The sequence below is a fragment of the Fukomys damarensis genome, unplaced genomic scaffold (assembly GCF_012274545.1).
Source record: "Fukomys damarensis isolate Sample0158 unplaced genomic scaffold, DMR_v1.0_HiC HiC_scaffold_15, whole genome shotgun sequence".
Taxonomy (NCBI): Eukaryota; Metazoa; Chordata; class Mammalia; order Rodentia; family Bathyergidae; genus Fukomys; species Fukomys damarensis.
This window is the reverse complement of record NW_022900927.1, coordinates 44,545,780-44,558,361: the sequence shown is the minus strand read 5'-3', so window position 1 is coordinate 44,558,361 and position 12,582 is coordinate 44,545,780. Positions and strand designations below refer to the sequence as shown.

At 31.9% G+C, this 12,582-nt stretch overlaps 1 protein-coding gene across 33 annotated transcripts in view; it reads left to right on the top strand.

Moving 5' to 3' along the window:
* Nucleotides 1-12,582, top strand: part of Ppfia2 (PTPRF interacting protein alpha 2) — a 458,820-nt gene that overhangs the window by 288,651 nt on the left and 157,587 nt on the right. For 31 of the 33 annotated variants that reach the window (XM_033763796.1, XM_033763797.1, XM_033763809.1 and 28 more), the window contains 2 exons: nucleotides 325-489; nucleotides 6,783-6,857. In XM_033763796.1, coding sequence (XP_033619687.1) covers nucleotides 325-489; nucleotides 6,783-6,857 — 240 coding nt within the window. The remainder of the gene's footprint in view (nucleotides 1-324; nucleotides 490-6,782; nucleotides 6,858-12,582) is intronic. The other 2 variants (XM_033763805.1, XM_033763820.1) reach the window with 1 other exon arrangement.

The following is a 12,582-nucleotide window of genomic DNA, read 5'->3' as shown; positions in this document are numbered from 1 at the left end:
CATGATCTGTCTTGCATCTTTTTTTCCCACTCCCTGCCTTTGACCCTTCTTCTCCTCTTTACATACAAAAGCTTTGTTCCTATATTTTTCTTCTATTTTCTCTTTTTTACTCTTCCTTCCCTTACCCTTTTCCCCTCCCTTGTTCCACTTCTCATTTGAACCTTTTCTTCCCATTTCCCAATATCTATTATATATTTCAGTCATTAAGTCAAAAGGTGAAATACTGTAATAAATCTTTTAAATTTAAATATTCACAGTGTTTTTGTGTCACACCTCCTACTGGTGGCCTGTATCCGTGATTGCGTTTTCTGTTACATCCCACAGCTGTTACTGGAGCATTTGGAGTGCCTTGTGTCGCGACATGAAAGGTCTCTGAGAATGACGGTGGTAAAACGGCAAGCCCAGTCCCCCTCGGGAGTCTCTAGCGAAGTCGAAGTTCTCAAGGCACTGAAATCTTTATTTGAGCACCACAAAGCCTTGGATGAAAAGGTACAGTATGGAAAAAATGTTCAAGGTGATTTAGACTTTTGTCATTCGCCTCAAGGTGCTTGTCTTATTCCCCTGACTCACCTGACTCCTTCCGTAAGTCAGTTCAGAGAAACAAACACATTTAAGTTATATGAAAAAAAATCACTTTTAAAAATGAAAATGATTATTGTATATATATGTATATATATACACATATAGCTAATGCTCATGACCCTATTCTATTTTATCACTAAATCTATTGCTTATACAAATTACTCCTCTATTATGTATGTTATGGCTGTAGTCCAGATGGCATTTGAAATTTAATATTATTTAAAATTATCCACCCTTCCCTCTCTCTCTCTCTCTCTCTCTCTCTCTCTCTTTCACTCTCTCTCCTAAGCCTTTGCTCTATCCATCTATGAAATGCATGCTATAGATGCCAAAATAGCACACCACTAATTGAAAATTACAATTTAAAATGAAAATTGACTGTACTTGGACTTTTAGATATTTATATTAGAAACATTCTGATTTTTAGGTCTCTAATATCTTGGCTTCAAATATGTATTTTAAGAGCCTCTGCATGGAACAGAATAAATTATTGGAAGAAAAACTTGCTTTTTGGGCTATTTAAATTTAGTTGTAAGATTCTGTTGCTTGCTAGTCAAATAAATTCTACTGGCATATAAAAACCAACAGATGATAACATCCTTTGGAGATTAGTAAGGTTTATGACATGATTTAAATTTTGAAAAATTTCAAGGAATGAACTTTATAAATTAATAAATCTTTAGGATTTAGTACAGCAGGAATTGGGGCACTTCCTTATAAAACATATGACAAATTCTGAGCATTAAAATTGAAACTAGGGATTATTGCTTATTTATATCTAATTTTTGAGCATGCAGAGATTTTTGCTTTGTTTAATATTTATATAATTATATATTTTATCATCAGTCTTTCAGATGTTCATAGAACAGATAATGTGGTGTGTGTATGAAGATAACTATAATTCTGTCTTCTAGTTTATTAAGAGAGAATTGTATGTGATTTTTTTCACTTTGGCCATGCCAGTCAAGTAGTTTATAAATAATTTTGAGTGGAAATTGTTATTGTATAAATTAAAAATCCATGCTAAATATGGTGTCAGATAATCATTTATTTAATTTTTAGTTCTTTTATATGTCTTTTTGTGGGGGAGGGGGTACTGGGGTTCGAACTTGGGTCCTTGCGCTTGTCAGGCAGGTGGTAGAACCACTGAGCTAAATTCCCAGCCCCTATATGTCTTCTTTTATCGTAAAAGTTCATTGGTAGAATTTTCCAAGACCACATAGGATATTTCTCCCATATTCAACTCATGGTCTGAGGAGTTCCAAGTTAGTACTGGATATTCATTTATCTATGACAGGCAATGCTGAAATAATGTGGACAATATAACCCAAGCTCACAAAAGAAGTAGTGAGTATCAAAAAAGTGGAGAATGTCTTAAAGAGGGAGTAACAGTTGATTGGAGTATTAAAAACCAAGTAAGCAGAGAAATACATTTTAAGCAGAAGGTCAAACATACAAAATAACTCACATCTATAACCCATCGTCTGAACAGTTTTAAATAAGTAAAGGTAGTAGAACGTATGAATCTGGGTGTTCCCACTAAACCTTCTGACATCAGTTATGTGCGGGATGCTTTTATATAGAAATGATTGTTTACCAAAATGTGAAGGTAATAAACAATGTTTAAGTCATGAGTGCCATTTAAGAAGAAATAGAAAAATTTAGAATCTAGAAATAATTCACTATACAGAAATTCTGTGAGCTAACCGTGATTAAATGAAATATTTTCTACTAGGGTTCTTGGAGATACAACAGTACTTATTAACTCGCCAAAACTGCCCTATTCATTGGTGAGTTTGGGGACAACTGAATTGATTATGAAATGAGCAATGCTCAACAACTTAAAGATAATATTGTAAGCTTCAGCTCCGGAGTAGACACATGTCCAATAGGTGAATTCACTTCTGTATGTGTCTATTTCCTCTTCATTTGGATGAGGATTGTAACAGGATTTACATCAGAGTTGTCAAGAATATAATTAAAGAATTAAAGATATGATATAACACACTAGCCAGGGCTTTTCATACAAAAAGTCCTCAACTAATGATAATGAACAGAATTATTAATATTTAGTATGAGTAAATCTTCACATTTGCTAAACTTGCAAACTGTGTAAAGATGTTGGCATCACTGTTGACCCAGGCTTGTTTTTTTTTTTTTTTTCTTTTTGGTACCAGGGATTAAACTCGGATCCTTGTGCTTGCAAGGCAGGCCACCGCACGGTTGAGCTAAATCCCCAGCCCCGACCCAGACTTGGTTTAAGTAGCATTTCATTTAGTAGTTGAGAGAATATGTACCTAGGTGCCTTATAGACAATTGCCCATTCAACTCTCCTGGGAATGGGGATGGATGAAGATGTTGATATATAAACAAGTAAATATACATTCTAAACTAGGTTCCATGGCATTATGTCAAAACATAAAATATAAAAAGGGAGGACAGTTTAGTACACGAATAACAGAACCAGCTATAAAGGTTGACCACATTGTGGAATTTACCGTGATTCACAGATGTCTTGATTGTTGTCCACTTGTTCATACAGCCAATGAGTTGTAGGAAATAATTTTCACAATTAGCTAAGTCCAACAGTAACTTTGATATCAGCTTCAACATGATTGTCAATTTCATGGGCTAGAGACAATTAGAAAAGCCCATGTGTGTTGCAATTACTCAGAAATTGCTGATTGTTGTTTTTCAAAAGCAGATATATTGGACGTGCAATGTAAGTGTACCTCAAAAAAGATTAAATATATATTCCTTCCTATTACTGCACATTTTCGGGAGCAAACATCATAGTGCCAAAATTGGATTTGAACTTCTAGTTTCAGAAGATTTCTTCACCAGAGTTTTGTGTTACAGGATTGAAAATTCTCAGTATGATAACTTGCCATACCCCATATTCTGTTTGGAGTGTGTGCTTCTTCCATCAGAATCTTTCTTCATCCTGCAGCACATTTCTCATGCTCAGGGATGTAGATTCTTTTAATTTTTGAGATAAAAATTTTGTGGTCTTGAAATATATGTTAGAAAAAAAACTTCTCTAAGTATTTTTGATACCATTTTGAAGAAAATGGATATAACATTAAATTAGATATCAGTAACTCTACATGTAAGCAGGGCAGGATGGTGCATTCTAGTAATCCCAACACTATAGGAAGCTGAGGCAGGAGGACCATGAGTGTGAGCCTTGCCTGGACAATTTAAACCCTGTCTAAAAATTTTTCTAATGAAAAAATGGCTGGGGATGTAAGTGGTTCAATGTGAATGCCCTGTGTATGTTTTCCAGTAATGCAAATATATATGGATATAAATAATATATAGTTGGAAGTTACACTATAGCTCTATAAAACAATTGAATTATCATAGGGAAAAGATGACATAGATAATAGAGTAAATGAAATGATTTAATTTTAAAAAATACAAATATTTAAAAGACACAAAAGCTATATCAACTGTCCACTTGGAAAAATTTAAATGGTCATTTTTATGACATATCAAACATGTCTACCTAGCTTTACAAGAGCATAAAATTCTTCAAAAAATAGGAATGATATTCTGTTGGTGCATTGTTCATAAAAGGGATAAAACTAATTGCTTAGAGATATTATACAATATTTTCCTATCAATCTAGTTCAAATGAAGTTGACCAGGTAAATTGTTAGCATCCTTTACACCGTGGAAAATTTATTCCTCTGGATCACTAGCCCTCAACTCTGCTCTGCATCCTGCCTTTTATTTTTAAGTTTAGCAGAGATAAGTGAAAGATAGAAAAGCATATTCCATTTATCTGTGTCTCTTCTAAAACTTGAAAGTAGAGAGAATAATTCATACTTATATAAAATGAGTAAAACTCTTATATCACAGAGTTGATAGTTGCAATATCAACTTTATTTTTTTTCTCATTGAGTTTATTGGTACATTTAAAAAATTTTTTTGATACCAGGGATCGAACTTGGGCCCTTGCGCTTGCGAGGCAGGTGCCGGAACCAATGAGCTAAATCCCTGGCCCATCAACTTTATAATTTGAAATATATTCATCAATAATTTTATGTACTCATGAAGATGGATTTTTATCTGAATTATTTTGTGGGTAATACAATCAGATTTGTAAAAACAATTCTAAAGTTATTGAATGGTGATTATTCCATTTTCACATGGTTGAATGAGATTACTAATTTTTTCCTTGAAAGCTTATATCATGGGGTTATCAAAATGCATAACCTTTGATAAACAAAACTAGATTACCAACTTAGCAAGATAGTCAGAAAGATATTATAACCTATAATACACTTTGGATTCAACCACTCCTTATATGACTTTAAGAACTCTTAGATGTCTTTTCAAATATGGTACTTTAAACTCTCCACAGCATTCTAAGTATGATCTGGTCAATTTTGCTTATAATAAAGTCATTAAATTATATTTAGATGGCTTCGTATTTCTGTTCTTATCAACCACAATTTCTTTGCATTTTATAGAATATGAATATTTTACAGTTGGAACTTTAGGAAGTGGGTATGAAGATTTACAATCACCTGGGTTAGATAGGTTAGATTAGCATCTATATTGCAGCCTTCTTGATGTCACATCCATGTATGAGCTGTCATGCTCATTGTCATAGTTTCAGAAGAGTTGCCTCTTTTCTATCTAAACTGTTCATAAAAACATGTTCTCCAAGACAAACACTTAAAATTTCCTCCTAAATAGCTATTGTTTGGTTTTTGCTCAATACCAGTTTTAATTTTTTATTAATAATTACAAATTTGTCTGAAGCACTGGCATTTACCAGTCAATGTGGTACTGCTAAATATGATTCTGTGCAGTTGTTTTTGATATTTAATGTATCTGTGTTAATACTTTTCAAAGACTTGCAACATAACAAAATATAATTAATATTAAAACGTCACAAGGGTATTTGTCTTGCTTATTTAAGATATGTTTCAGGAGTTAAATGCACTTAGTCACCTGAATACACATGTTTTTGCATAATGCAATATTCAAATACTTGATTTCAATTCTTTAAAAAATAAATCCTAATTAGATTTTAGGCAAATAGTATATTATTGACATTGTTTATTTGCTAATTGATAAATAATAGCATTGTTTACATAGCTATAACATCAATTCCACTTTCCAAACTTTTATGCATATAGATTTTAATGTACCTCATATATTTAACCCATATTCCTAGTTAAATCTTCTTAAAACAGAAAGAAAAAATATCATATATTGAAATATACTATCACTGAGTTAAAATTAAACTTCACAGGAATATAATTACAAGATTGAGATATGTTTTTATAGCACAAATATTGAATCACGGTAAGCAAAACCTATGTCAATTAAATAATTAAAAGTTCGTGATAAATTGCATGTTTGATCTATAAAACTAATCTGCTATATTCATTCATTTTATTCAACAATTTTTCTCTGAATTTTTTACTTTTGAATAATAAAGCATATCTATAAGTCTAAACATGCAACAACAAAAACAATTTTTAGAAATTCCACCAATAGTCAAAGTAATACTTTTTTGAATTTCAGGTATGTAGGAAATATTTGTAAAACATTATTACTTTCAAGCTCAGATAGTTTGTGGTTCTACAAAGTATAATTATTTAGTTTTTGGTATCTGGAAGCTAGTTAGAAATTTCAAAATGATTAAATACTCTATAAATCCCTTAAAAACAAGGTAAACTACAAATTAATACAAACAATAGGAGCAGTGGACAGTTTTTAGAATCTGAAAGTCTTTTAGTTTTAAGCAAATCATTTTTGAAGCTAGCTAATAAGCATCAAATGAAAATTTACTTATTTTAAAGAAGTATATTTTTCTGGCTATACTTCATGCTTAAACAGTGACTATTTCTCAGATACATTTATAACATACCTTTGAACTTTGTTTCCACTTATTATGAATCAGAACTCAGCACAATATTGGTCAACCTCCAACCCCAATGGAATTTCTCAGTGAACCAGCAAAAGGATTTGCTTCCAAGAGAATCCCTTGATATACTGACTCTTGGTGTCACTTGGGGTGACAAAGTATTCATAGTACTCCTGCCAGGTTTATTATTTTGGGCACTTAGGACTATAGATACTTTACTATCTTGCTAAATTGTCTCTGTGATGTTGTGAGTTAGCACACTTTAATATGTATGGGATGTACATTACTGCACATATTTTGATTTTTCTTCTAGGTAAGGGAGCGACTGAGGGTTTCTTTAGAAAGAGTCTCTGCACTGGAAGAAGAACTAGCTGCTGCTAATCAGGAGGTAACATACCACACTTTCTCCCCTTTTGAGGCCCAATATTGATAATTTTTTATCTCTTGCGTTTCACTTCACTTAAAAAAAAGTCACAAAAACCCGAATCGCATTCTATAAATGCCTCTGCATAAGGTCGGTTGAAACAAGTTGTCAGAGTCTTGTTTTCTGATTTCTGGCATTCAGATGTCACTAGGAAACCAAAATAAAACTATCAAGAACTTGTGAAATGGAGACTTATACAGACCTTTCTTAGAATGCCAATCCTTTCAAGGAGTAAAACACTGGAATACATATGAAATATCTGTTAAACTTAGAGAGTGTTATAAATGAAGCTTACTCCTTGGAGACGTATATGTACATATTTCGCCTCAGGTCCTGCTTATTCTCATCTTCTATAAACATCATGCCCATATCTAATGGTATCATTCCAACTTCAGCCCTTGCTGTCACTCAAAAGTAATCAATATTTTAAGTTATCTTTTTTTAAGATTAAAAAATCATTTTTTTCTCTTTAGCAGATTTATTTTGTTTTTAGTGCCTAAATGAATGTGATACACACACACACACACACACACACACACACATATATATATATATATCAAACAAATGAAATCTGTCAGCAAATAAAGTAGCCCCATCTGTATTTACAAGACCACTTATTTCCCCCAGAAACTTATATCAGTAATGTAATATTAGTATTGCTAGTATTGGACATCCTAAAATTTAAAATCTTCTTGTTTTTAAATAATTTAAAATGTGGAATGCTAATATCAATAATACATACTATAAAGGAATTTCTAATAAAGTAATATTTACATAGTCATTGCTCACACAAACATACATTTTCAAACCACACAAAATTGTGTCCAGTACAAACTTCATTTTTGTTGTTGATGTCTAAAATAACCTATGTTAATTAAATGAGTTTACATATGCTTTGTTCATTCTAGGATTAACAGTTTAAACTTTAGAAGTAATGAACTTTCATTCACAGGGGGAATAAATTCCATATGATTAAAAGCCCAGCAGTGTGTAAAATGTATATATACAGTAGTGACATAACAGGTTTTTAAAAAAGATCTGCCTTTCAGGTATATTAAAATATGCATTTATTTGGGTGCATTATTCAAAATATTTTTTGATAAAGATAAAGGATACATAATTTTGGTGACTACAAATATACAAATTTTTCTTAATATGGTAGTAGTAAAATCTCTATGTGTCATGAACAAAAGTGTGATGAGATCATATGCTCAAATATTTACAGGGGGAAAACAGTATCTTATATGTTCAAAGTGAGCCTCTGAAAATTTTTTCTGAAAGCTGCAACTGAATAATTAATGTAATTATACTTAAAAATGTGAGAACAATAGTGAAAGAATTCTTGGTGAAGGAATAGTGAAGTTACTGTTTTTTAAATACAGTTTTTGCCCTCAAATGCACCTCAGTCTCCTATAACAATATGGAGTGCTAAATTGCTTGTACATAAGTGAAATAAATTTTACTTTTATATACCCATTATATGTATGATATGCATTATATCATTAATAGATTTCCACTTTCAGTCATTTGTATAAATAAGAGAAAAAGTACCTTTTGTGCTCATAAATAACTTCGAGATATTTTGCCTTCGTTGTTAATTCCAATATCTGTGTGGCTTACCCAGAGTGTATATTGGACATCACAGAGTCAGAAAAAACTATTACTTTGGTTTTCTAGTAATAATTTTTTATAAACAATTAGTAATTTTTAAGAAGCTGAGCAAACCTCAACTTCTACTTTATAGTGAAATTAATATTTCAAGATGAAATAGTGAAAAAAGTCAGAAGACATTTCAGTTGAAGTTATTGATTCTCTGTGGTAACAGAAATTAGTATAAAAAATCTTTGTAGTGTCTTAATTATAATAAAATCAGTGTAAAAACCTAAACAATAAGTTGAGGAAAATCCATACCATTGTCATCTGTAAAAAGGAGAATTTGATGAAGTATGAATATTATAAGAAGCAAGTGAAGGAAATGGTTTAGACAAAAGACCAGAGTTTTATGAAATAATATTAAGAGCAAATTCTTGAGCCCAACAAAATATATACCATAGATAAAAATAATAATCAGCAGGATTAACATTGTATTTACAGCTAAATGAGCAAGGATCTGAGGAAAATGTTATTGATTTTTGCTTCAGATTTTAAATTTAAATTGAAATGTTTTTACAAGTGGCCCTTATAATTCAAACCTATTTGTGTCCTGAATTTTTATAGCAAACATGGAGAGTGATCACATAGGTTATCAGAAATGATTTCATTTCTCCGTTTCTTTTAGTGATGGTAGCAGTATAGATAGCAAAAGATTTATTTCAACATCATTTTGAAATAATTCATTTCCCAAGTTAAGAAAAGAGAAGTCAAAGAACAGATGCTTAGATTGCGAATGACCTCCTAATAGTCAGACACACAAGTGCCTAAAGCAGTCTGGAAAGTTGGCAGACCAGAGTCCGTCATTAATAGAGTGCATTGTGTGTCTTGCTGTTCCTCTGCCTCTGCCTCAATTGCCCACTCCCAGTCCTACAGGGTGGGTTGATGGGTTTGAAGATACACTTTATCCTCTCTCTGTCTCTCTCCCTTTCTCCCTCTCTTTCTCCCTCATCTGTCTCTCCCCTCCACCCCCCACACACTGGGGATGGAGCACTGAGTCTTTACACTGAGTTTCATCATTAGCCCTTTTTAAATTTTATTTTGGGACAGAGTCTCTCTATGTAGTTAAATTGTCCAAGATTATCTTAAAGTTGTGATTCTCCTGCCTTGAGCTCCCAGAGTGCTGGGATTATAAGCCTGAATCACCACACTTCACTTCTCCTAATATATTTGCTTTATTTGAGCTCTACAATGGAGTCCTGGTCTATTTCTCTGATCCATGTCTCTGTCCATCCATGATTTAATCCAGGACTTCACCCGAAAAGAAATCAATCTGTAGCATGAGGTTCTTGCTCTTTTCAGAACTCCACATAAGATCCCAAATATCATTTGGCATCAGCATGGGTTTTATATACGATTGTCTGCCATTAGTGTCGAGCAGCATACACTATGACCACCACTATTAAGAGTTTATTTTATACTTGTCTAAAACTAAAGCAGTTTTTTTGGGACATACATTACATGCTTTTCATTTGTTTTTATTTCTGTAGGTACAAAGATGTGAGCCTTATGATTAATACTTATTTGAAAAAAAATGAATTGTGCATAGTTCATTCTGTCCAATATTTTCATGTTGTTCCCTAGTAATTCCCTAGATAGTTTAAAGATGCTCAACCATGTTAAAAAAGCAGTATATTGACTGTGCATACGAAATGAACAAAATATATATTCTATCACAATGTAATTATTCAGAACCCACAGCAAAATTTGGTAATATGAGGAATATATGGAAAAAATAAAATAATACATTTTGATAAATTATTATTGTGCAAATTTTCATTTATTTACTCCTTAGTGAAGGCAAGAGACATAAAAACATATTATTGAGGTATAAATTATTGCTAGGCTGATTCAATAAAAGTAAAGGCACAGAAGAATAGAGAAGGTTATTTACAAAGGAAAAAAGACAGCATTTTAGCACACCTTTGAAAGAAGACTATTACCTAACCCCAAAATTGTAAGGAAACTTATAGGCTGAGGAAACATGGTGATTAGGGAAATCTAAAACTCCCTGTTTTAGAAAAAGTAGACAGCATTGTGTTGAAAAACAGAGTCAGAGGATGAAAATGTCAACAGGACTCAGATTCTGGATACCTCTGAATGCCAAGCTAAAAACTTGGATTTCATACTTTGCATAATGAGAAAACGCTAAAATGTATTTTGTTTGTTTCTATTAATTTTTTTTGTAGAATGAAAACCCCTCAAAGAATTTTTTTTAATTTCGGTTTTGTTCTGTTCTGACTTCCCTAAGGTGGCAGTCAAGGTGAAGCAGAGGCCGGAAATTGACTGATCTGATACGATTGGCTAATGGAATAATCTAATATATTATTTTTATCGTGACAATTCAATTCATATTTATAGAGCATCTTCTTTGCAAGACATGTTATTAAATACTGGGAAAAACTGATACAAATAATTAGTTTTGTTATCTTGACTAATATGTAAGATACATATGTTCAAAGTAATTGCAATGGAGAATTAATATTTTATGTGTATGTTCTCAAGTGGTGATATTTGCATGGCACTGTGAATATACTTAATGCCACTTAAAATGAGCAAAGTGTTTAATCTTGTGTTATGTATATTTTACTGCGAAATGCAATTATGATAAAATATGATAAATGCAAAAGTGAAAGTAGCTGAAAGATACAGCAGGATTACAAAAAGGAATAATTAATGATATGTATGTGAATGAGGAAGGACAGATAGTATCACAGATGTCTTCCTAAAGAAATAAAACTCTTTACCTAGAATTAGAATCATGACTGGAAGAGCTTATCAGATGGAATTGGTGGAAGGCAAAAATAGGCAGAGGGAGAGGTGAGAACGAGGCTCTGGGAGTTGGCAGATCCGCACTGGGAATGGCTGCTGCCAGGCTTTGTCCTGTAGACAGTGAGAAGCCAAAGAAATTTCTCTACGGAGGAAAGACACGTGATATTAGACCAGTTTGATTTCCGAAAGTTAAAGGTAAAAAGGTGTATGATGCTCAAGGTACTACGTTTAAGGCATAGGTTTAAAAGAATCACTATTATTTCTTGAGATAAGCAAGGCCCATAATAAAAAATGACAGACTATATAGAATGTAGGTACTAACTATACAGCCTGGCATTTTTTAATGTCCCTTTAGTAATGGCAGATGTAAATGAAAGGATCAAAGTATTATAAAGAAATTGTATATACTAAAAACTTGCTGTAATTTTATGCTTGTTTGAATGGGGCCACCTAGTAGATTGCATTGTTAACATTGACTGCATTTTTTAGGTTATTGCCCTAAAAAATGAATCTAAATTGTTTAGGAACAATAAGTACAATAGTGTCTTTATTTCTTGTGGAGTATTTTTGTTATTACTAAAAATTGAAAAGCTACAAAAATGCACTATAAAGGTGAAGTACAAAGGGGAATAAATAGATTACATCCCAACAGTGTGTTCTCCTGAAGTGGAAGCCCACATCTTTTTCAAATTATTTAATTGAGCTAGACAAAATAGATTATTCAGACACTCCTGTAAATATGCAATTAACAGAATAATTTACAGTGAAGACACAGGCATATTTATTTTAAAAGCTTTTCTATGTGATTGCATTATACACAAAAGAAACTGGTACATTTAGTTGTAGGATGAACTATTTTCTATGAAAGAATAAAATTTCATAATAAGAGAATAACAACAGTTAAAAGAGCAAAATAGATGATAGTTAAGTAGGAAGTAGGGAGAAGTTCAAATAATTTCCCAAATCAACTATTGTTATTTTAAAAATATTTATATATATATATATATATATATATATAACATTTATAAAAGCACTCATTTGTACTAGTTTTTCTTAGTTCATTGAAAATAAAGCTTTGTACCATTATTTGTTTGTTTCTTCATTGTAAGTGGGAATTTATTTTTCTCTCTATATCCTAAAGATATAGAGTAACTAAAGATAATAAACTGTATTTTTTATATTCCTTTAACTCTATTCATGATTATCCTAACCAATCAATTTAGCAATTTTCTTTTTGTCTTCAATTTCTTTATTAGTGTGTGTTTGC